Source organism: Acipenser ruthenus, chromosome 8 (assembly GCF_902713425.1).
Source record: "Acipenser ruthenus chromosome 8, fAciRut3.2 maternal haplotype, whole genome shotgun sequence".
In the NCBI taxonomy this organism is placed as follows: Eukaryota; Metazoa; Chordata; class Actinopteri; order Acipenseriformes; family Acipenseridae; genus Acipenser; species Acipenser ruthenus.
In genome coordinates, this window is record NC_081196.1 from 56,268,371 (window position 1) to 56,291,181 (window position 22,811).

Sequence of the window (22,811 nt, forward strand, 5' to 3'; positions counted from 1 at the left end):
AGAAGAATCCCTAAACCCCTAATGATGCCGTCAGCATGTTAAATATGAAATCGGGTCCCATGCCTTCAATGAAAAGGGCAGAAACAGGTCACATATCAAAGCAGTCTATTCCCCAGTCCTGACACTGACCACTTTTAAACCTCCCGGGAGGAAATTGAGAATGAACAGGGGGCGTTTTGATTGGATGAGCTCCCAGGTGGAGGTTACGTTACACTAGCCCAGCGCTTACAGCTAACAGCCTTGACATTTAGTAGCAGTTACCACCCACAACAATAAGGACAAAAAAGCAACACTGTGCTCACAATAATTATAAAAGTATAACTTCGGTCCATTGACTGAACGGTGTCCCAGAAGATTACAGTGCATGTTTAAGCAATAAGGTAGGAAGGCATGGGTTGTGCTGGATATTGTCACTTCTTGGCGTGTTGTTAGGCAACTGTGGTGGGTTATGGAAGGAAGTGACGGAGACAGGCAGCCAGTGAGGTACAACCTGCGCACCAGCAAGGCAGGGCTGGGCAGGGTTTTATTAATATTCCATATGGAAAATAGCAGGGGTCAAAAGACAGGTACGGTATTGCACAAACAAAAATAAGAAACCCCCTTGAATACTAGCAATAGTAATCAAGGGTTGAAATAAAAACAGTAAATAGAACAGTCCCGCACTACACAGAGATGCAAAAGTTAAAACAAAACATTCACGTGGTTCATCCACACGGTGGCAACCAGTGTCCTCCAGCTGCTGCCCCAGCTCCCTCCTGAGGCTTCACAAACACAAAGGCACAGACAGAAGGTGCTGTGCTGCAGATCCGCCCAGGTATCCAAAGGGGTAGGGAAAGCAAGGGAAAACAAACTCACAGCTCTTCAAGGATCTGCAAACACAGGACTTCAGTGGTGAAAAGAAATAAATGAAAACAAACAAACCAGCACGTCTCTTGCAGGTGTTAATCCAGCACAGCCAACCCAAAAGGCAGAACCCCACAGCCTAAATAGTGCCGAGCCCCACCCCAACAATCAGGGCACTGCCCCACCTCAGCCAATCGTCAAGCGCAGCACAGCTGATTGCAATAATGGGGCTCAACCATGAGGTCCTGCCCCAAGTTAAGATGGCCGCCACCACTGCGGCTTCTGCCCCAACCATTACTCAGCCTTTCTCCTCTGTCTCGGTCCTCCCTGCACAGCGCTGCCAGTAGTCGGGAGGGTGAATTACAAGAGGGACTCCTTTCACTCCTGTCACAGCAACCAACCAAGAAGTGACAATATCCAGCACATGCCCTGAATTGCCTTATTGCTTTTATAAAACAGATTTATAAACATAGTATAAAAAAAGGAGAAATCTATAGTTTCTAAAGATGCATTAACATTTTGAGGTTTAACCTTCCACAACAGAAAATAATCCCTATGAATTAAAAACAATATTCAAGTAAAACATTTTCTTTTTTTTTTAAATAAAGACTTTAAATAACTATAAAACCTTGCTTAGTTATGTGCTGCCTGCCTTCCTGCATATTGTAGGTAATATTGTTGCTAGGTAATTCACTCCAATTGGCTCTAGCGTATACCAAACAGCGCAAGAGTTTAAGATGCTTTGTTGGGATGATTATTAATTATTAAGTAATTAATTTAAAGTCAAATTGTATTTTTTTTTTCAGAAAGCCAGTCATTTAAGCATTTAACAGGCCAATTTGTTGGTTTTGTGGTATTAATTTCATTTTCGAGTTCTTTTTTTTTTTCTAGCACGTCAGTAGTAAAGGAAAAAATAGACAGTGAGACATCACATGTAGCAATATAAATACTGTCAAAAAAGATTAAAATATCCACAGTTAAAAATTAATGAAGAGTCAGTTTTACAAAATGACGGCTGATACCAACTAAAAGGAGGAAAATAAAACGGAATATCTGACAACTGGATCCGACCGAAGTCACAGAAAATGACTGGTATGTACTACAACTAAATACAAGTCCAGTGAATCACATGTCATATCACATGACCATAAAACTTGAGTACATTGCATACTGCTCAACAGCAGGGTCATTACATTTAGAAAATAAATAAATAAGATGATCTAACATCTATTAAAGGGGAACTGTAATTCAAATGAATATACAACCATTTCAACAGAAAACATGTTAACTAAAGCTTCTGACGCACTTTCAGCCTCTCCTTGAGCAGTATATCGTATAAAAACCATTAAAACAAATTAACATTGAATGTATTGGAGCTCTCTTTCTTGGCACTTTGTGTGACGTCCTGTCGTTGACTCGCTCTATAGTCACACATAGTATTCTATTGAGCGGATGTCCAGTTCCTATATTATGTAGCCATTGTTTTGTTATGCCCGCCCTTTGTTGATTTAAAGACTAAGGCACATAAAAATACATTTTGGTTCTGTTTTTCCTTTTGTTATTTTTGCACCCAAACGCTTTGCATTCCATCATAATGCTCCCTGCCGGCGTTCACTGGTGTGGGGGGCTGTCAACGATATGACGGAACAGCGGCACCAGAAAGGTTCCAATATGGCGGCGGCCTGCATGTCCAGCTGACCCAGAAAGCTGACACAAAAATTGAAAAATTGATAAATTGTTCATCTTTTAAATTGGTTTGAAGGATTTTTGGAAATAATAAAACAGACTGTGCTTTAAAAGGTCAGCAGTTTACATGTAATTCCTTTCCACGATGCCAAACTTCTACATGCACCATTTCCGTTGCAAAAGTAAATCTTTTCAACTTTACAAAAGTGAGGAAAAATAGCCAGCTGTTGCTTGTATGGTTCAGGAAGCAGCATTTCAAAAATGTCTCGGAGGTTATTTTTGGCCCAGGGGCCTGTGGCAGCTAAAAAACACTGGAGAAGTCACTGAGGCCTGTCCACTTGAAGTCCCTTCTTCACTCATCACCTCTGACAGCTTTTATTGACAACGTGTGACTGGGGCCTCTGAGTGTTTTAAAGCAGCAGGGGTCACAGCTGAACAATGGTGCTGTCAATTACCTTTTCCCCTTGGTTGTGAAAAGGGGGCCCACGACAATACAACTTCTCAGCTGGGGGTGTGCTCTCCAGGGTATGCAACCCTCACTGAATAGAGCAGCATTCAAAGCTAAAGAAATGGTGCCTGCCAACATTTTAATTTATATCAATCTTAAATAAATCCGAACTTCATTTTATACCCCTGATTGTCTTACAATTACACCTTTTCAAAGAATCAGGAAAAAAAATGCAATTGCCCAAGTAGCGCTACCTAAATGATGTGCTTCAGAAAACTTCCTGTCTGAATTGATCACTTGCTGAAAGGCCTGTCCATCATACAGACACTTTGTTTGGCATTCACTTCCATTTGAATTTGACTGACTGAGGAAACCTGCATTATTTATAAAGAACAACAAGTCTTTTCATTCATAATTTCAGTGGGGGGACAGGGTGCTAATGATTGGTCCTGAATAACGGGGGGATGTGGTATATTCAGGACAGTAAGAAGCCCAACTGGCTACCAAATGGGGTCGGTAAAAGTGCCTCAGTTGGAAGAGAAACAATTTAAAATGTGTTCACACATGTATACAAACCAGATTCCATTTTTTGAAGGTGTGAAAAGTTTGTGTGAAGATCAGAGTAAAAAAGGAAAGGGGAAAGTTGCTGATCGGTGATCAGCGCTGTGTTTACACAGGTTCCGCCCACAGACTCTCATTGATTACCGCATTTGTTCATTGTTCTTACATTTCCTGAATCATTTTCCCTTTCCTGTGTCTTAGCTATTGAGAGTTGTAATAAAATACACCCTTATGCTCTCAACTACATACTGTACATTGATTTAATATATGTAAAAGTGAGCCATAGCTTCGAACACTTTATGGGTACAACTATAGGTAGACAAACATTTTGGCTAGTACCTTCTTCAGGTTACTAGCCAAAATGGCAATGTGTTACCATTGTTAGTGAAGCTGTGGCTTGCTAAAATGTCTCTGTTGTGTTCATTCAAGATAATACCCTGGTAGTATACTGGTATTACAGTAGTATTTTTCAAACTTTTATATATATATATATATATATATATATATATATATATACATACATGCATACATACATACAGTATATATATATATATATATATATATATATATATATATATATATATTATTCTACAATTCATTATTTGGTTTGGAATGTGTTTGCTAGACATTGCTATAACATTATTATACTAACAAAAAAGATCTTGTACAGTGTGAGGCACATTGGACTAAATACAAGCATGACTCCATCTTATAAAATAGATGTTGGCATTATGTCTACATTATGAAAGATTCAGTATAGAATACTGTATCTGTTGGTGCTAGAATTTAAAGGTGACGGGCCAGACAACATTTAGTGCCCAAAATGCTATGAAAAAATGACTGTCTTTACAAGTGACATGGGAAAGGTACAACAAATGCCACTCTAAGTTCATCAATTGAAACCTAATAAAGGGGATATTAAGGAAGACAACATATAAGCCTAGCCTATTCTGCATATATTATATAGTTTTTAAATCGTATTATATTGTATTATTGTGATGCACAAGCTTTAGAAGACTAAAATAAGTTACTAGTCCCCCATGTGGACAATAAAGGTTGTGCAAAGAGTGCTGTATGTGAACTGCGATAGTACTTTTAATGAATCATGTGAATAAGCAGCTGAATGTTTCAGTTGCATCTGTATATAGATTCCAGAAACGTAATGTAATGTTTTCTTTAATAAGGTGATACGATGAATTAATTAATTCATTCATTAATGTATGTTCTGTTTGTTGGGACTGGGTATAAATAAAATGCAGTAAGCAGTCTTAATTTGTTCCACCCTTGTTTTAAAATGATCCAGTTTGCTACATTTCATCACAGTGTGCAGCTCTGATAAAAGGTTAAAGCTAGTGACTGCACTAACCACTCATACTCTTTGAAGACAGGTCTTCAGGATGACTAGCCCCCTGGACCACAAGCAGTCAGGTGAATTCTGATCATCATTTCCCAGTCATGTACCTGGTGGACAAGATTGAAAGAAGGTCTGTAGTAATATCTAATTTGATCAACTTTCAAAAGCATGAATCATGATAAAACTGAGACTGATGTAAATTAATAAACTGAATTTTTATATAGCTCTGCTATGTGTTATTCCCTTGACTCCAACTCAAATTGTTATAGTGATTTTACAGTTATTTATCAATTATTGTATTACACTTTAACTATCTGTGAGACAGGTTTTTGATGTCTGGTAGTAAATGCTCTGGAAACAACAAAGGCATAGTATCTGTTGCACTGAGAATAATATGACAATATTATTAAATTGCATGCATTAAAATAGTTGAAACCAGACAGTTGAGAATGGTGTTATTACTAATACTTCTTTTTTTATGAATTAATTATTTTCAGTGTATATTTACCACATTTATAAATAGGTCGATCAGCTTTTCTCCTGACTAAAATTCATATACAATATAAATTGAAAATATATATTTTTCAAAATGTGTATTCAATACTGTGTTTTGTCATTTGACAACATTGATATGCAATAAATAAATAGTCGTTTCCTTTTAAAAAGTCGATTTATGTCAGAATAATGTTGCAGGTCAGTATCTTACATACGTTTCAATATGCAAATGTTGAATCATAAAATTGGCTGTTTCGGTGGAATCAATAGGCTTGACTGCGAATATTGCCTTCTGAGTTCGTGTCTCAATTGAAGTTAAATTATATATAAAGTATGTAATAGTTCTTATATGTAATAGTATGTAATAGTTCTTATATGTAATATATGTAATAGTTCTTATTGTCTAAACACTGAGAGTATTTTGGGGAAATAACATTATAGAGAAAGTAAAAGCGTCTTTCCTATTTTAAGACTGTTTATTATTATTATTATTATTATTATTATTATTATTATTATTATTGTTATTATTATTATTATTATTATTATTATTATTATTATTATTATTCGTTGTATTATGCCATTGCCCTTTTAAGTGTGTCCCCCTGCCGCTCTGCGTAGCTGGCACTGAGCAGTGTGAATGTGAGTCCTGTCGAGCCAATGAGCTGGGACCGGATACGATATATCCTCTGGGACAACAACTGCTCTGTTCCTCCTCACATCCACATGACGCCATTTACTAAACCCGACCTCCTCCGGAAAAAAGAAAAAAAAGAAGAGGAGAAAGACTCGAAAGCACCTCAGATCTCAAAGCAGCCAAACATTGAACAACCACAGCAACGTTGCTTCAGACACCCCCACATCACAAACCACTAAGACAAGTATTATACATTGTTGAAACTTGCAAGTCACCAGTAACATTCTGCGGAGCTGAACGTATTGAATTACATTGAAGTGTCGTTGCAAACAGTTGGATTTTTTTTTTGTTTTACTTTCTTGCAGAGAGTATATGCGGATTTGTTAGCTGTTGCTTACGCCCTCGTGTTCACGAGGAAAGGGATATTTTTTTCTTGCAAGCCAGAAGTGGACCGTGCTAGCTGTAACTTAATTGGATCGATTGCGACTGTCTTGAATTTTTCGATGGGTTTACAACCAGACTGAGGCTGTTTTGGAAACTCTACCTGACTTGGATCTACAGTATTTGCAAATTCAAGAGGAGAGGGGTGCAGCGCCGTGATCACTGTAAGCATTTAATTTTACCTACAACTTGCATCAACTATTTTGGTTTGGAAAATCACATGGGTATAATGCAAAACTATGCCAACACAGATCGCTTTTCTGCAGATTGTGTTTTGTTGTGGTCTGTTCTGTTGCGAAGTTAGTTTTCCTTAGCTCCCCCATCTCCGCGCCATTCGCGCTGTTCAGGGGGCGTACATTTGATATCGTGTTTACTAGTTTTAATGTAATGTTTTGGTAGCCTACACATTTAGGGTACTGTAGAACATTTAAGCATAAACGTGCTTTATTCTTATATTAAAAACATGTAACATTATTTTATTAATATTTAATTTATTGTAAATACAGTTTAGAAAGCTTGTGTAACATCTTATGTCAATGTGTAAAAAAAAAAAAAAAAAAAAAAAACTATTGTCGGCGATTTTTAGTCATCCTTTTTATTAAATTATTTCTGTCAAACATCCCACCCCTATGCTGGTAAAGTTTTTAGCTTTTTAATCCTTAGTCTGATCACACACCCGCCTTGCTTCTAAATACGATATATATATATATATATATATATATATATATATATATATATATATATATATATATATATATATATATATATATATAAGGACAAAACAAAGCATCTTTGCATCTTCTACAAATAAATAAATACGTAAATAAATAAATGTATCTCATTCGAATATAAAATTAGCTAAAAATGTCAAGACATCACGCAACGTATAGGTTTTATTTTCAGTTACCCGCATCTCAGGATGATAGAGGGTTGATGTTGAGGCTCTGGTTAGTGAGTTGCTCAGCGCAAGGTTTGCACCTGTGTCAGAAAATTATTTTTAAATTAAGTTTTTATTAAGAACTTTGTGAAAGATAATGCAATGTCAGGATTTGTAAAAAAAAAAAAAAAAAAAAAAAAAAAAATAGCTGTCAAGATATTTCAATTTGTTTTAGTGGATTTTTCTTATTTATTTATTTTTTTTGATGATCATACGTACAGAACCATTGATTAAAAAAAATGCTTTGGTCTGACTTTTCATACCGGAAATAACTAAAATGAAAACTATACCCAGCATTCTGCACAGTCTCTTTCAACCCTGGAAGGTTAAAAGGATGGCCAAGTTCTAATACAAATGCATGGGTTTGGTAGGAGCTATTTGTTATGTTAAAACTTCTGGTCTGCTACATTGTCATTCACAAGATGGGAACTCGATGTAAACTCTCAAAAGGAACAAAGTAGTTAGTTGTATTACATTGCCTACATCCCCACAGCTAACTTCCTGGAGATTTCTGAAAAAAAAAAGCTGGGGAGGGGGAGGGGGCAGGGGTTGATTTTAAAAGATTGAGTTTTCATGTTTCCAAAAGGCTTGCAGAATCCATTTGATCATTTTGGCGTGGTAATTGAACTGTGGTCAAAACTTAACCATGTGGTGTTTAAACAAAATTGAACCTGGAAGCATTATCTGACTAACTTGTGGGCCTATTAATTATTATTATTATTATTATTATTTATTATTATTATTATTATTATTATTATTATTATTATTATTATTATTATTATTATTATTATTTGTGTTAGTATTTGTGTTATTATTTTTTTATTCTTTAACTTGGTTAAAGTACTGTAATCTGTGCAATCTTGTTTAACAGTTCATTTGAAGATAAAGTATAGGCTAGGGTCAATTACTTCCTCCAAATGTAGAGCTCACTGGACTTAACTAAAATGTGCTATGTGTTTTATGTTTTTAATGTATTTTTGGTACTATATGCTGTACATACTAATCTGCTCAATGGAAAGTAGTACTCATTTAGTTTTTGCTGTAGCTTCCGGCCATGGAAATGGTGGTTTTGGTCTTTCTATGAAGCAGGTCTTGGTTATGTTTAACACGAATATAAGGTGTGAAATTAATATGGAAACAGGTGATTGTTATGGCTTGTGACCGTTTCCTTTATTTAGGTTTTTAAAATCTTTTTTTAAACCTACTTCTCCCACCAAGAATCCATCTTTGTGTAATTCAATAAATACAGGCATAAATAAATGTTATAACGTTCTCCTAAAGTATTTCAGTGTTTTCTTATGTTATAAAAATATAAACCCTAAAGAGTTAGTTAATTAAAAACTAGATATGATATACTGGAAGGTGGGTAAAATACACCTTCATTATGCTTTGTTAGCTTGCCTTGTTAGCTGAATTGCAGTGTTCCAAATTAAATATGCTAAAGTTTATTTTTCAATGTGTATTTTCTCTAGGATTTCAGATGTGTTCTAAGCCTGCTGGAGTGATAACTCTTCAGAGTACAGATGGAGACAAGAACTCAAAATGGCAGTGGTTCTCCCACCTTACTGCATTTTCTGCGTGACACTGGGAGGCAGCATACAGGAGAACCAGACCCAAGGGATGTCTTGACTCATCAGGTCCAGGTGTTGTCGCTTGACCAGATCAGGATTATAAGAAGTACCAATGAGTACACAGAAGGACCTACGGTGGCTCCCAGACCTGGGAGTAAACCTGTCACTTGCCAACCTTCCCAGCAAAAAACAGAAAGGGTGCACGGCTTAAGTGAGCAGGAGCATCAGAGGTTCAACCAGAGGGGACAACACCACCATCACACACATTCTTCTCGGGACCCTTTGACCCGTTCTACAAGTATAATGAGCACTGGTTCAAGGAGTAGTACAAGGACAAGTACAAGTAGTACTTCTTCTGAGCATAGGCTTTTAGGGGCTCCTCCTCCCTCCCCCCCAGGGCCAGTAATGGACCAGATAATCAGTCTGCAGCCCAAGCCTTCGGAACTTAAGTCAGAGCTGAAGCCCTTAAGTGTGGAGAAATGCAGCAAGCACATGTACCGCTGCGAGGACTGTGGGAAATGCAAGTGTGAGGAGTGCACATCTCCAAGGACTCTTCCCTCATGCTGGGTCTGTGACAAGCGCTGCCTTTGCTCTGCACAGAACATGGTGGACTACGGTACTTGTGTCTGCTGTGTTAAGGGCCTCTTTTACCACTGCTCCACTGATGATGAGGATAACTGTGCAGACAACCCTTGCTCATGTCGTCGGTCTAACTGTTTTGCTCGGTGGTCTGCCATGGGTTTTATGACCCTCTTTTTGCCCTGCCTGTTGTGTTATCTTCCTGGTAAGGGTTGCCTTAAATTGTGCCAGGGCTGTTACGATCGTGTCAAGCGTCCTGGATGCAGGTGCAAAAACACCAATACAGTCTGTTGCAAAGTTCCAAATGTCCCGCCTCGGAACTTCGAGAAACCAACATAGGCAGCACATCTCTAGTAAGGACTTGCATCATCCACAACAAACTTATAACAAAGTTGTAGTTCTGGCACTGTAGTACCAGGGATTGGGGGATTTACTTCACTGTTTGAAGTGACACGCTTCGTGTTTTTTTTGTTTGTTTGTTTGCTTGTCTTTTAAGCTGTCATCTTAACTAGGAATTCTTGTGGGGGGTGGGGGAGCCTACTTTTTTTTTTTTTTTTTTGAAAGCTCAAGTCCAGAAATGTAATTCTTCACTTGTAATATAACTGATAAGCTAAAGCTGTAAACACTCCTGATCAGTTGTGTATTGTTGTGAATATACTTGCAAAATATGTAAATTAGCAAATTACTTTTGTTTTCTGCCAGAGATAATGTGTTCTATTTTTGTATATATATTTCAACTGTGAAAACAATGGTGCCATAGCAATGTCATCCTGATAAAATATTATACTAATATGTTGTACATTCGGTTGAATGTGAATCAATCAGTATGTTTTAGATTAGGTGATATTTTGCCTTAAACAAAAGCCCACAAATACATGAATCTCCCCTCAGCTACATATATATTGTACAGTGACCATAAGAAACAGCCTTTATTTTCTAATTTTTCAACATTTAGTGTAAAGAATATTTATTTGAAGTTTTATTATTTTATAAAAAAAATATATATTTATTTTAAGAGGCATCTTCAAAATATCACCCTTTTTTAAATGGGGGGAAAGAACTTGTTTCTGCAGATAAGGGTGATGCAAATCAGATGCGTATGTTCACTATAAAATAGAAAATATATTAACGTTTGAAATTAAACAATGGAGTTTTGTGTTTTTTTTTTTCTGTGGTTGATACAACTTGTTCAGTAAATGGTTTTAGTTTTGATGCTATCTATCTATCTATCTATCTCTATCTATCTATCTATCTATCTATCTATCTATGTCGGCATCAAAACTAAAACGATGTCTGTATTTAAAGGATCATATCATATTATACCTCCATTTTTTGACTTGGTAAAGTTAGACCATTCTCAGATTTGATACATCCTCACAATAAACCCTGACCCTTGTCTGGGTTATCTCTTGATTTCAATTGTTTTGTGTTCAATTGTTGGACAGTCAATACTAAACAAAGACAATTGATCCAAATGTATTTCATTATCCACCAAAACCAGCCAATCAATACTTTCCACTGAAGAAAGCTACCAATCCTGTACCCGCAACAGCCAAGTCTGCCAATCGGAGCCTTTCAGCTTGACCTGAGCTCAGACCGCATCTTTCAACAACAACAACAAACTAAGACACAGTTAATTGTTTACTAGTAGCGATAGCGTCCTCTCGTTTAACAGCTGTACCGTGTGGTCGTTGTCCGCAGCTTTTGGTAGCGCTTTCGGCTCAGGACGCATAACTCCAGTCATGGTCAACTACCACGGTAGAGCCTTCTTCGATGGGCACAGACCGTAAATGTGTATTTAGCATAATGGAAAAAATTAAAACCTTAGCTATGAAGAAGCATCTGAAGAAGAGTACAACAAAGTCAATGGTCTGTTAGAATGTAGGTTCACATGTACAAGGATACTGCGTGAAATTAATTGGTAAAATCTTACTAGTGTACTGGAATTAGCAGGGTTCCATTACTCCTTGTGATTTTTTTTTTTTCCCCAATCAAATTATATCGGTACGAGGACTTTTCACTTCAGTCCGGTTTTACATACTGGTTATCTTAATGTGGATTCAATAAAGTTTTTGAGATTTGGGGGGGGGGCATGTTTTTACAGTTCTTAGTAGCAGGGTCCAATGATATACAAATCTGGAGTCTTGCAGGAAATAAAAATCCGAAAAGCTTTTTATCTTTTAAAGAGAGGAAGAAAAGAATAGAAGTTGGCTGGTTTCCCTTTCAAGCTAGACTCTGGAATCTTTTTTTTTTTCTACCAAGTATGCATCTGGAAGTTGTAGAGCAGCTGAATGATTTATCAGGCTTTCTGGTAGGCTGACAATTGGGAAGCATATGCTGCACTTGAGCTTTGTACCCAAGTCAACTGTTTAGCCTGTGTACCAGATGTTTAGAGTACACACATGCATATCAGGTATTAAAATACTGTAAAGTGGAGAAAATGTGCTTTTAAAAACACCTCAAATTAAGTGCCAGAAAGGGGAACATGTTAAATTGGTCTGGCAATTGCAGAATTTGTGGGTGTATATTTAAAATACAGTTTTAAAAAATAATGGACTGAACTGTTAACGAGGAATATAGTGAGCATAAATCCTGCGTTTGTCGCATGGATTGGGATGTCTACAAAAGCAACTCCCATGCGGACATCAATAAAAAGCAAGGAATTGGAATGGGAATTGCTTTTTAAAAGGAATTGGAATGGAAAAATTGACACTAACCCTGATTTAAAAAAAATAAAAATCTGATAAACTACAGGGAAAGAATGCAATTTACCTTGGTAACAATCCTCCCCAAATTAACTGTTGCAAGGGAAACTTTTAGCTAGATATTTAACCCATTAGCTGTCCTGGCTATGAATGTGCGCAATATGGTTTGATTTGTGAAGAGGTGTGTAAATGAATGGGAGCACATTGGGTTGATCATTAAGGTGGCCACTAAAATCACTTAATATGTGTGGTTTGGAAAAAGAACAAGATGAACCCACATGCTTGGCACTAAAACAAAGAACCTAGAGATATATTCATCTCAACAAATAAGTTCCATTCAGGTGGGTCTGTGTTTATCATAATGGTTATTGGGTAAAACTACACAATTGTTAGTTGCAGTGAAATAAAGGTTTCCTGAATATTTGAGTTGACACTTGTGTTGTATGCTACTGTATTAGTACTCATTTTCCCTGATTTTATTTTCCCGTATACCTGGTTGGTATAATTCATCTACTTGTTACTGTATGGTTGCTTACTGCAGGCTTGATGCACAAAAACAAAATGCTTTGCAAAAGACAACCAGCTGCATTGCCCAGCTTTATCATTTCTTAGAGAACACCCCATTTAAATACAGTATTTTAGACTGGTTGTATGCGGAACCTTGGGCCTTATTACCCTACTTAAGAGTCCTTACTGTTTATCTGCAGGTGTTTCATTGTATGTATGATCCCGTCTGAAATCAGGAACACATGGAAGGCTATTGTAAACCCAACACAGTTTGTGCTGCTGCCTTCATATCTTACCCAGGAAATACAATAAAGTCTGAATATACACTGTCTTGTTCATAAACCTATAGCACATTTTTGCATTTCACATTGTCTTCAGCTTTAGATATTCAGTAGTGACAATGTTCAAAATCAGGACTGGCGTTCTATTCTTACCTCCAGGAAACAATGCTATACCTTTTGCGTTCCATGTGGTCTCCAGTAATTTCCCCTATTAGGAAAAAAAAAAGTGTGGTTGCTAAAGTTCTCTGAAGGCCTTCCAAGTAACTGCCTTTAACTCTCAATGTTACAGGACTAGGTTGTCCTGTTTGCCTTTTTACTCCAAGGCCCTGTTAACTGGCAAAACATCTGTGCACCTTAATGAACAACAACGACATGAAACGAAAATGCAGTCACACATTAATAATGTTCCAACTTGCTGAACTTCAACTCCTCTGTCTTTTTGCTTGTTTACCCATGTTTAACAATTCCCTGAGTAGCAACCAACATGCGCTTGGACAGTAAGTGAAGATACTATAATTACTTTTTACTTTTCACCCAACAGTAATTGTGTTGGGATGGACTTTTGCTATAGCCTTACTTACAACCTATTTATTTTCAAAATGACAGTCTTTTAATATACAGATGTTTGCTTTAGTTTTATTTAGCTGTTTTATTTTTGCTGCTCGGTCTATGAGAGCATTGGATCCCTGGGTCTAAGCCCTATCATGCATAGCATTTAATGCATTATGTTGTAAAAATACCTCTTTATAATCATTAATAGTCTTTAAAACATGTTCAAATAGGAACATTCCTTATTTTAAATCAAGTTTTTAAACTTCCTTTCCCTCATTATCTTAACTGTTGTACATTAGAAACAATAGGTGGTTGGTGACAAGTAGCTCTGTGAAGGCAAAGGGTTAAAGACGTCACTTTAAATGACAAAAGCTGAACAGTTTACCCCATATTCAGCCTCTCATGCATTCATCCTTTTTTCTATGGACTTGGCTATCTCAGCTTTCTAAGCCCCTCAACTACCTGCCCCTAATTGGTATTCCTGGAAGGGGCTTTCTGTTTGTGTGTGTTTTGTATTTGTGTGCTAATGGGGATGAGCTTGCCTCAGAAGAGTACAGGATGCTCAGAACAGAGAGTTGAGCTGTACTGCATTTCAACCTTAAATGCCTTTTTAATGTGGCTCAAGCACAAAAGCTCTGCCGATTATAGGGGAAAGATGACACCCTGTGAAAGCCTGCCTGTCTATGCACACACCTAGACGCAAACCAAATTAGCCTACAGTTACAAGGAGCTTGCTAAATAAATGTATAAACCTGATTTAAATCAGAATGATTTTAACACCAATGTTTTATGGTTAGTGCAACCTTACAGCATGTTTTTCAGAAAGACAACTATTTGTGAATGGTTTACTGATAAAGTAGGTCAAGCATGTACATGTATGAATACAGTGGATTAATTGTAATTACTTTTCTGTCTAATACGAACTGGTCCAGGCATATCATTATTTGTCGTCCCAACAAAAGCGCTACTGGCACACTGAAGTAATTTTAAATGCATCTGTTCTTGAAAAAACTAAAATACATCTAAGCTTTCAAAATAAATTCATATTCATTTGGTATTCTTATGTACCTCTAATAATTAACAAAACTATATATATATATATATATATATATATATATATATATATATATATATATATATATATATATATTAAATGCACTGGAAATGTCTGCTTCAGTTTGTGAAACTGATTGAATCTGCGCATATAGGAAGAGAGGTTGTATGCCCCCCCGCCCCCCCGCTCCCCCCCCCCCCCCCCCGCTCCCCCTTACAAACACACACACGCAAGTTCTAAACAAAGTATTCCTCAGCTCAGTGGCTTGACTGAGGTGCAATTGGAAATGCCTAGAATGGCTCTTTGTTGATTTTAGCTCGCACTGCAGTCCAGTGTTGCTGTGAAGCAGAGTGCTATTGAATCTGTTCACTCAGGCAGAGCACTTAACAGGAAGGAAGGAAGCAGCCATTCTTTCTGGTTCTATTGTCTGACCACCAGGCTTAAGCAATCAAACAGTTATGCAGGCTGAGTTGAGGTGCTCGCCTGTTGTGGTGGGGGGGAAGGGCAGTATCTCACAACTGACTGCATACGCATTTTCTCACATCAGTTAAACTGCTTTAAAAGTTGTGAATGGACCCTTTTTCTTTTAATTTACTGAGCCTTTTTATCAGAAGAGAAAAAGAAAAAGGTTTTGTTCAGATTTTGTTGACATATTTGTTTTTCCTTTTTATTTATATGTAAACATTTCCTAATCTTGAACTTTCCTTGAATTATTTAATTCCAACAGGTAACATATTGTATTTCACCAAATGTGCACTCTGTCTTGCTTTAGCTTATGTATTATATATAATTACACACTTTAAAAATGCATATCTATTTATTTGTTTGCCTTGCAGCTTTTTAAAAAAAGGTATTTCTATTCAGTTTGTGACCCACAATGTGCAGTCAGTTCAGGGGCCTTGTAATAATCAGGTGCCTATGCTAATCCTATAGAACACTTGCAATTCACCACTGAACAGTTTTGAAACTGCTGCCTAACATAAACTTCTAACCGTGCTAACAGACTGCAAAAGAGCCTCAGACGTGGTCTGTCGTGTGCAGCACAAGACAATTTGCCACTTCAGATTTGAACTAAAACACATAAACCACAAGTGGGAAGGAAAAATAAATTCAATGTTTTGGAAGTGTTTCTTAGTACCTAAGCAATGGAAAACGTTTGACTTCAGGAGAGAAGATGAAACAGGTGGGAAGTGAATGACTGTGTTGTTTAACATGGTCACAGACAAGGCCAGAAATACCCCTGGACTGCAACTTTATATCACAGTATACATGAGAGCAGTGCTGCATTGATTTTTAACCTCTTGGGTGATGAAGTTGGATACGGACATTCTTTTTTAAAGGGGACTTCTTTGTTTTTGTTTTTTTAAATGTTATCCTATTGAAGTTGTATTGATATTTGTCTATGTTAAAATGTGGGTTTACTTTTAAAATAAAAAAATAATGTATACAACACATAGAGCTCTTTATATTAGTAAGCACAACTATGTATTGCCAACAAAAAAAAAGGGAACTTGGTGTGGGTGGCAGATAACTCGCCGGCTCTTATTTCTATTAAAACACTTTGGCTGATCTATGGCAGGCAATTAGAACTAAAGAGCAAATGCTGAACACTTTAACACTGACTTATTAGAACATTTAAAAAAAAAAAAAACTACAAGAACCACTCAGGTGGATTGCAAACATCATAAAAAGAATATACTAGTTAACATGTATGCTGCAGTATAAAACAGCTCAAGAACAACGTGCTGTTGATATGCCACCAGAATCCTCTGATGGATTGTAGCCTTAGGGTGTGCACATTATTCCATTTTATAAAATATTATTACTACTACTATGACTACTACTACTACGACTAATAATAATAATAATAATAATAATAATAATAATAATAATAATAATAATAATAATAATAATAATAATATTAATAATAATGCATAGTTGTTCTCTGTAGTCACATTCACATTGCTTTGCTAAGATGTGTGTCATACAAATGCAGGTATAGCCCCTGAACTGTTAAGTTCTAGATAAGCGCCTGTTGAGAGAAAGGATCCAGAACTTTTGGTTTGAACCTGGGTGTGCCTGCCCTCGGAAAGCATTTAAGCACCTGATTGTTGCCTATTCAGTCTTTCCTGCAAGATGACAACCTTATTCATCTCAAAGATTTTTTTATTTTTTATTTTCTTACCAGTCATTAAGAGGCATTGAATGACAGAGAGAAATGGGGCATTTTTGCAAGTGTTTTGATTTTCTGAGCTTGTTTGACTGTGAAAAGAATGATGCTTTCTCCCATACCCACCTATTCATGATAATGCCTTGTGTGATAACTCCACTTCAGTTGCCCTCTCTTTAATCCAGTTGTTCTTCGGACAGCACCAACTATCCATGGTACAATTTCTTTAGAAAATGTGCCAAATCACAGGAAATCATTATGCTTTCTGAACTTTTAAATCAAAAGAAAATGCATAAACTCTGACTTATTCAAAAAGTTACCTTACAGCAAACTTTACATTGATAGGAGCCTCAGATATTGCTTGAAATACTTTATATGTAATCCTGACAGGCAGGATTTAAACTGGATTATGCAGCAGTCAGCAAACCAGATGGAGAAAAACTTTGGTAACTATAGTGTATGAACTTCAAACATTTTCTGTTATTTATTTATGTTGTTTATGTATTTACTTATGCTGTATCAGCTATATGTAAACAAAATATATAAGTCAATATTTATTTACGTATCCTGTATCAGCTATATTTAGACATATATATATATATATATATATATATATATATATATATATATATATATATATATATATATATATGCATCGATAGACAGAGTGATAGATAAAGCATTGTAGCTTGTGTATCATGGGGTTGCGACCTTCGATTTTAGCCAATTTAAAAACTAGGTTGACAAAATGTGTAAAATATGTTTTTATTGATTTGCAATTTTTTTTCTTAATTTTTAAAACAAGGTGTTTAGAAACATGCATTTGTAACTGGTAGGATATATTCCGGTTTCTTTCTGATTGTGAATACTGTAACAACTTGTAATACTAAAACTACTACACACCTGACACATCTCAGTTGAAATTAGTCCATGAGAGTGAGCCATGATGAATGGCTCTTCCATTATGCCATCTAGAGCCATCTTTTATGTTACTTTGGTTCATTGGTGGAAAAAAAAATACATGCAAAAATGTTTTAATAAACAATTGACACAAAAGGGCTAAGAACTAGTAGGAATGTATGGTTTTACTGATGTTGTCTGGAATGTTATTAACAAAACTCTGAACACATTAGTACCAGTGGGCCTTTTCTCAGAGGGAATCAATTCAACTTTTCTAGGGTATAACAGTATAAAAACTTTATCAATAAGAACATAAGAACATAAGAACATAAGAAAAGTTTTGGAAGTAGAAAAGGCCATTTGGCCCATCAAGGATCGTCCTTTGTTAGCACTCCATTCTCCTTTACTGGGGGGATCGCATTTAAAAGAACAGTCTTTTCTTTTAAATGTTCCCAGTGTTTCAGATCCTGCTATGTCACCTTGTAGGCTATTCCATGTAAAAAGTGCTTCTGTTCTAAACTTACTTTTATGCAGCCTCCAGTTATGCTCTCTTGTTCTGCCTTGGGTTTTTATCTATACCATTTATGATTTTATAGACTTCAATCAAGTCCCCTCTTTCCCGTCTTTTTTTCTAGGCTGAAGAAATTTAGTTATTTTAACCTTTCCTCATAGCTCATGTCATTAAGTCCTGGGATCAGCCTAATTGCTCTTCTCTGTGCCTTCTCGAGTGCAATGATGTCTTTTTTGTAGCGGTGCACACAGTAATTCTAGGTGTGGTCTAACTAGGGCATTGTATAATCTTAGTCTAACGTCTCTAGACTTGTATTTCACACTTTTTGTCACATAGCCTAACATTCTTTAAGAACTGTGTGTGAAAAAAATGCCGGCACTGGCGGCATATTATTTGTATCCTCTCCGGTGAAAACATAAAAAAAATCTATGTGTTTAATACATCAGATATTGCCAAAACATCTGCTCCCCTGTCATTACGGTGTAAGTCATTTTCTTGTAAACCAATTATTCTGCTAAACCTCTCCTTCCCTGCTCTCAGCACTGGAAGCAGCCCAGAGAAGATTACGACTCCTTTTCTCTTTAAGCCTGGCAGCGAGTTCAGTGAACCTCTCTTCAGTACCTCTAACTTCCTCTCACATACTGGATGTTATGTGTCCCTACATGTTCTACCCCTGTCCATTCCCTGTCTGTTCCACCCGCCTTCCTCTGTGTATCTAGTGGGGCCACATGCAACTCCACCTGGGAGTCTACTGCTCTAACTCCTTGCTGGTCTAGCTGTTCTGTCAAGACTAGTTATCAGATATTTGTACTTGCTTTCTGCTCTGCAGCTAGTGCATAACCTACCAAGCTGTTCCACTACACAAAGTCCTGCTAACTCTCCTGTCACCCACCAGACCTTACACCCAGTGCACTGCACCAAATGCACTCCTAGTTCTTTAGCCAGGATCACTACCTTTATTATGTTTTCTTCTAATGGTGTCATACCAACTTTTATACCTGTACCTGGTTTTAGATACTAATTGATATATTATTGACAGTTTCTTCAGTGCTTTTTGATTTATATAAATAGTTGATCAATCTGGTAAACAAATGTTAAGTTTTATTTATTTTAATACAGATGGGTAAACAGTAATAGTATACTATATAATGTGTATTATGAAACAAGATTACTGTAGCGAGGTCACTGTGAACTTAAAACAAAAATAAACTAAGATGTAGTTCATCCCCGGCAGACACTTGCTCTTCAAATGTAAAGAAAGGTAAAGAAAAAGAAAAACTGGAGAAAAACTGGACATATTGTATTAATTAAATGTACTTCTATATATGTAATATGTCTCTTGTACTGTAATACAAATATTTTAAAATAAATGATATTCAATAGCGTACATACCCCTCACTAAAGATAATAATAATAATACATAATTAAAAACTAGGTTACCATGACTTTCATAGTACACAGCATATACCAATTAGCAGTAGGTGGACTCATGTCATTTAGGAAATGTTCATGAATAGTTTAATCAAATCGGAGTAAAACATTGTGTTTATTTGTTTACAACTGGATTCCATAAAGTGTGTTCCGATTGTGAGAATTACAATGAAAGGACTTTCCTTTACGACTGGTTTAACAAGCAGTGTTTGTGTATTATATATTGATAATTCCTAATAAAGAATGATCTGCCCAGAGGCAAATGATTGCAGCGCTTTGGAAGGCACAGTCCTTCATCCTCTGCTAATGCTTCATCCTTAATGAGATCAAGGGCAACTTCTAATTAGTACTGGTAGGGAAAAGAAGCAGACAGAGCCAGAGACACAGCAGGCTTCTATCAAGGATGTCAAGAAACAGACACTAACTAAAAAAACAGACCGGGACTGAAGTTCTTAGATATCATTGGCAGCATATCAGGGAGAGCAATTGGTGAGAGTGACAATCATAATACATGATATATAGTTGTACTGTAAAACTCTGAAAACTCCCCATGGTGTATATATATATATATATATATATATATATATATATATATATATATATATATATATATATATATATATATAAACCATTTTTTGCTGTATTCCTATCAAATAAAGCAGCAATGTAACGCTTGAGCATTTGATGGTACTGCAGCTTTAAAAACTTAATTTTCGAATTAAACAATAGTACGATAATTTTAGAGCAAAACACATTTGAAAGTTAGAAAATGTGTAGTTTGCTATTGATTTCAGTCATTAAATGTCTGTTTTTAAAAGACTATTGGGTTATTAAAGAAAGAATAAAAGTCAATGTCAACAGCCATTCGCAGGCTCAGGCTCAGCAGCTTACATAAAACAGCAGTGGAACATTGGCCTGACTCTTCATTCACATGTCGTGTAATAAAAAGCTGACTGTAGCCTTTCAGCTTGGTCTCAGTCACAGACAATGGCAATTGCAGAGCAAGACTAATAACAGGATTTAACCTAAATCCAGCGCAGGAAGTGAACAGTTGTACTGGCAAATAATTAACCAGTGAACATTTTGTGGCGACATCAGGGCGCTTGATGTGCTCTACAGCTTTAGGCGATTGTTATCCTGAAAGCTATACAGATCTTCATGCTTGGAAAACAAAATTAAAAGGTGCATTTTTCAAAGCATCACTTTTAATCTGGCGGCAGGATTTTGCAGTCTCATAGAAACACTGTTTTGAAAAAAGGATTTTCTGTTTTATTTTCCCGTTAAGTGTTCTTTGATGATGTTGTGTGCAAGTGTTGTTGTTTTTTTCCAGCGCATTTATTAAACTAAACAGGCACACTTACCCCATGGATTTCCCAGAAGCCTAACATTTGAAAGCAAATTTGCAGCATTCCCTGTGAAAGCTAAGCTCTCCTGTTACTCTTAATCAGATGCTGAAAATACATTTGCCACAAACAGAGTTTTTACATCACTATTTGTGAAATCTGTAAATCAGAAAAAGAAATACAAAATTAAAACTGGTTCTCATGAGGGGAGCTTGCACAACTACTGCTAATATCTCATAAACTTTTCAGTTTATTGGAAATTCTGGGTAAAATCTAACGGCACCCTTCACTGTGATTTGAGATCGCTGCTATACTGTAAAAGGCAAGAGGGTGCAGGTTTACAGAGATACACTTAGACTTAGAATGAATATGGGACTTTTTTGTAGCTTCTTTATATAATTAGGAGTATATAATTAGGGTTTCTGATTTTCGTTTTTTAACCGATAAAAAACGCTAAAACACCCCTGATACAAAAATGTTGAAATCGGTGTATATCTAATAAACATTGGAATTGGTTACTCAATACATGTTAATACAAAGAATAAACCACTTATGGATTTTTGACATGTAGACAGCATAGTCACTGTAGCATCACATAATTTTATTTGTAGTTTTTGTATTGTGTTTTATTTTGCCTTTTGTACAGCTTGCTGTATGTGTCCTCTGTGCGTTACCATGGCAGGTAACGTCACATGACCACCTTTACTTTCATTTCTTTTTGTATTAATAAATCCTGCGTGCCTGTGCCGGCGTTTCAACTCCACCCCCAGTTGTCTCTCTGTACTTGGTAAACAGCGACTATCCACGCACGTGACGTAAGACCCGGTCACAGTGACACACATTGTATTCTTTTTACTTTCATTGGGATTCCAAATCCTTTTTTTTTTTAATAAACATCACTAAGGCTCCCATTCACCGCACAGCAACGAATGATTGATTTGTTTGTAATTTGACTCAGAGAGGAAGCTGATAACTGTTTTATTTTTGTTAAAATTCAGGAACGTAAAACATTAAAGACCAAAGGACATGTCAGAAATTATAAAATGGGTTGGAAATGTTCTGCATCCTGATCTGCTGCTACAGTAACATTCCAATACCATACCGTTAAAAGAGTATAACTAAGGGTTCAGATCTCATCTCATTCTAATCAGTTTCAAAGGAATAACAAGTCATTTTATGAGCTCATTAACACACTTGAAGGTGTGGGGTGTACTGACACAACCAGCTTCTCAGGTAGCTGAAGACATTCAGCTGCACCTCCTGCCTCACAACGCACCTTCTCGTCTGTTAATTAGAGTCTCGTTGGAGGAAATGGCCTCCCTCGCTACAAAAACTTTGAATCTTTTATTTTTTATCTGGGTTAATATGTAAGACAAAACACATTGACAATCTATTGAAATGTGTGTCTAATAATTGTATTACCTTCTTGTACTATTGTGATTATACGTTCACTTTTTTTCGTGGTAAACGGAACTGAAACATTGAAATTATTGTATGTTAAAGCTATTAAAAAAACATATATCTGAGGAATGGTCTGCACTTTGCTGATATAAAATGGAGTTTACAGGATGTTGACTTATATGAATGAGGGCTTAGCGTTAATTCATATCAGTAATAAGAACATCTGCACTGGCAGGCGGGATGTTGCAATCTTGTTCTAGAATACTTATGTTAGCGGAGACACACTATTTTATTGGAGATTATTTTATCATGCCTGTTTTTGTTCTGACCATGCTTAGTAGTTGTTTGCAGCTGGACTCCAGAAATCTAATGTTTTATATTATACAATTCTGTGTTATATATTATTT

At 36.3% G+C, this 22,811-nt stretch overlaps 1 protein-coding gene across 1 annotated transcript; it reads left to right on the forward strand.

The window, feature by feature from the left end:
- Window positions 1–6,018: 6,018 nt before the first annotated feature.
- Window positions 6,019–11,531, forward strand: LOC117406754 (protein sprouty homolog 2-like). Its single transcript, XM_034011040.3, has 2 exons — window positions 6,019–6,626; window positions 8,872–11,531. The coding sequence occupies exon 2, from the start codon at window positions 8,923–8,925 to the stop codon at window positions 9,886–9,888; it is 966 nt and encodes a 321-aa protein (XP_033866931.1). The 5' UTR covers window positions 6,019–6,626; window positions 8,872–8,922; the 3' UTR covers window positions 9,889–11,531.
- The last annotated feature ends 11,280 nt before the right edge of the window (window positions 11,532–22,811 follow it).

Bases quoted from the DNA above. Each gene is read 5' to 3' on its own strand.
- LOC117406754 (XM_034011040.3), top strand. From the start codon at position 8,923: ATGGAGACAAGAACTCAAAATGGCAGTGGTTCTCCCACCTTACTGCAT.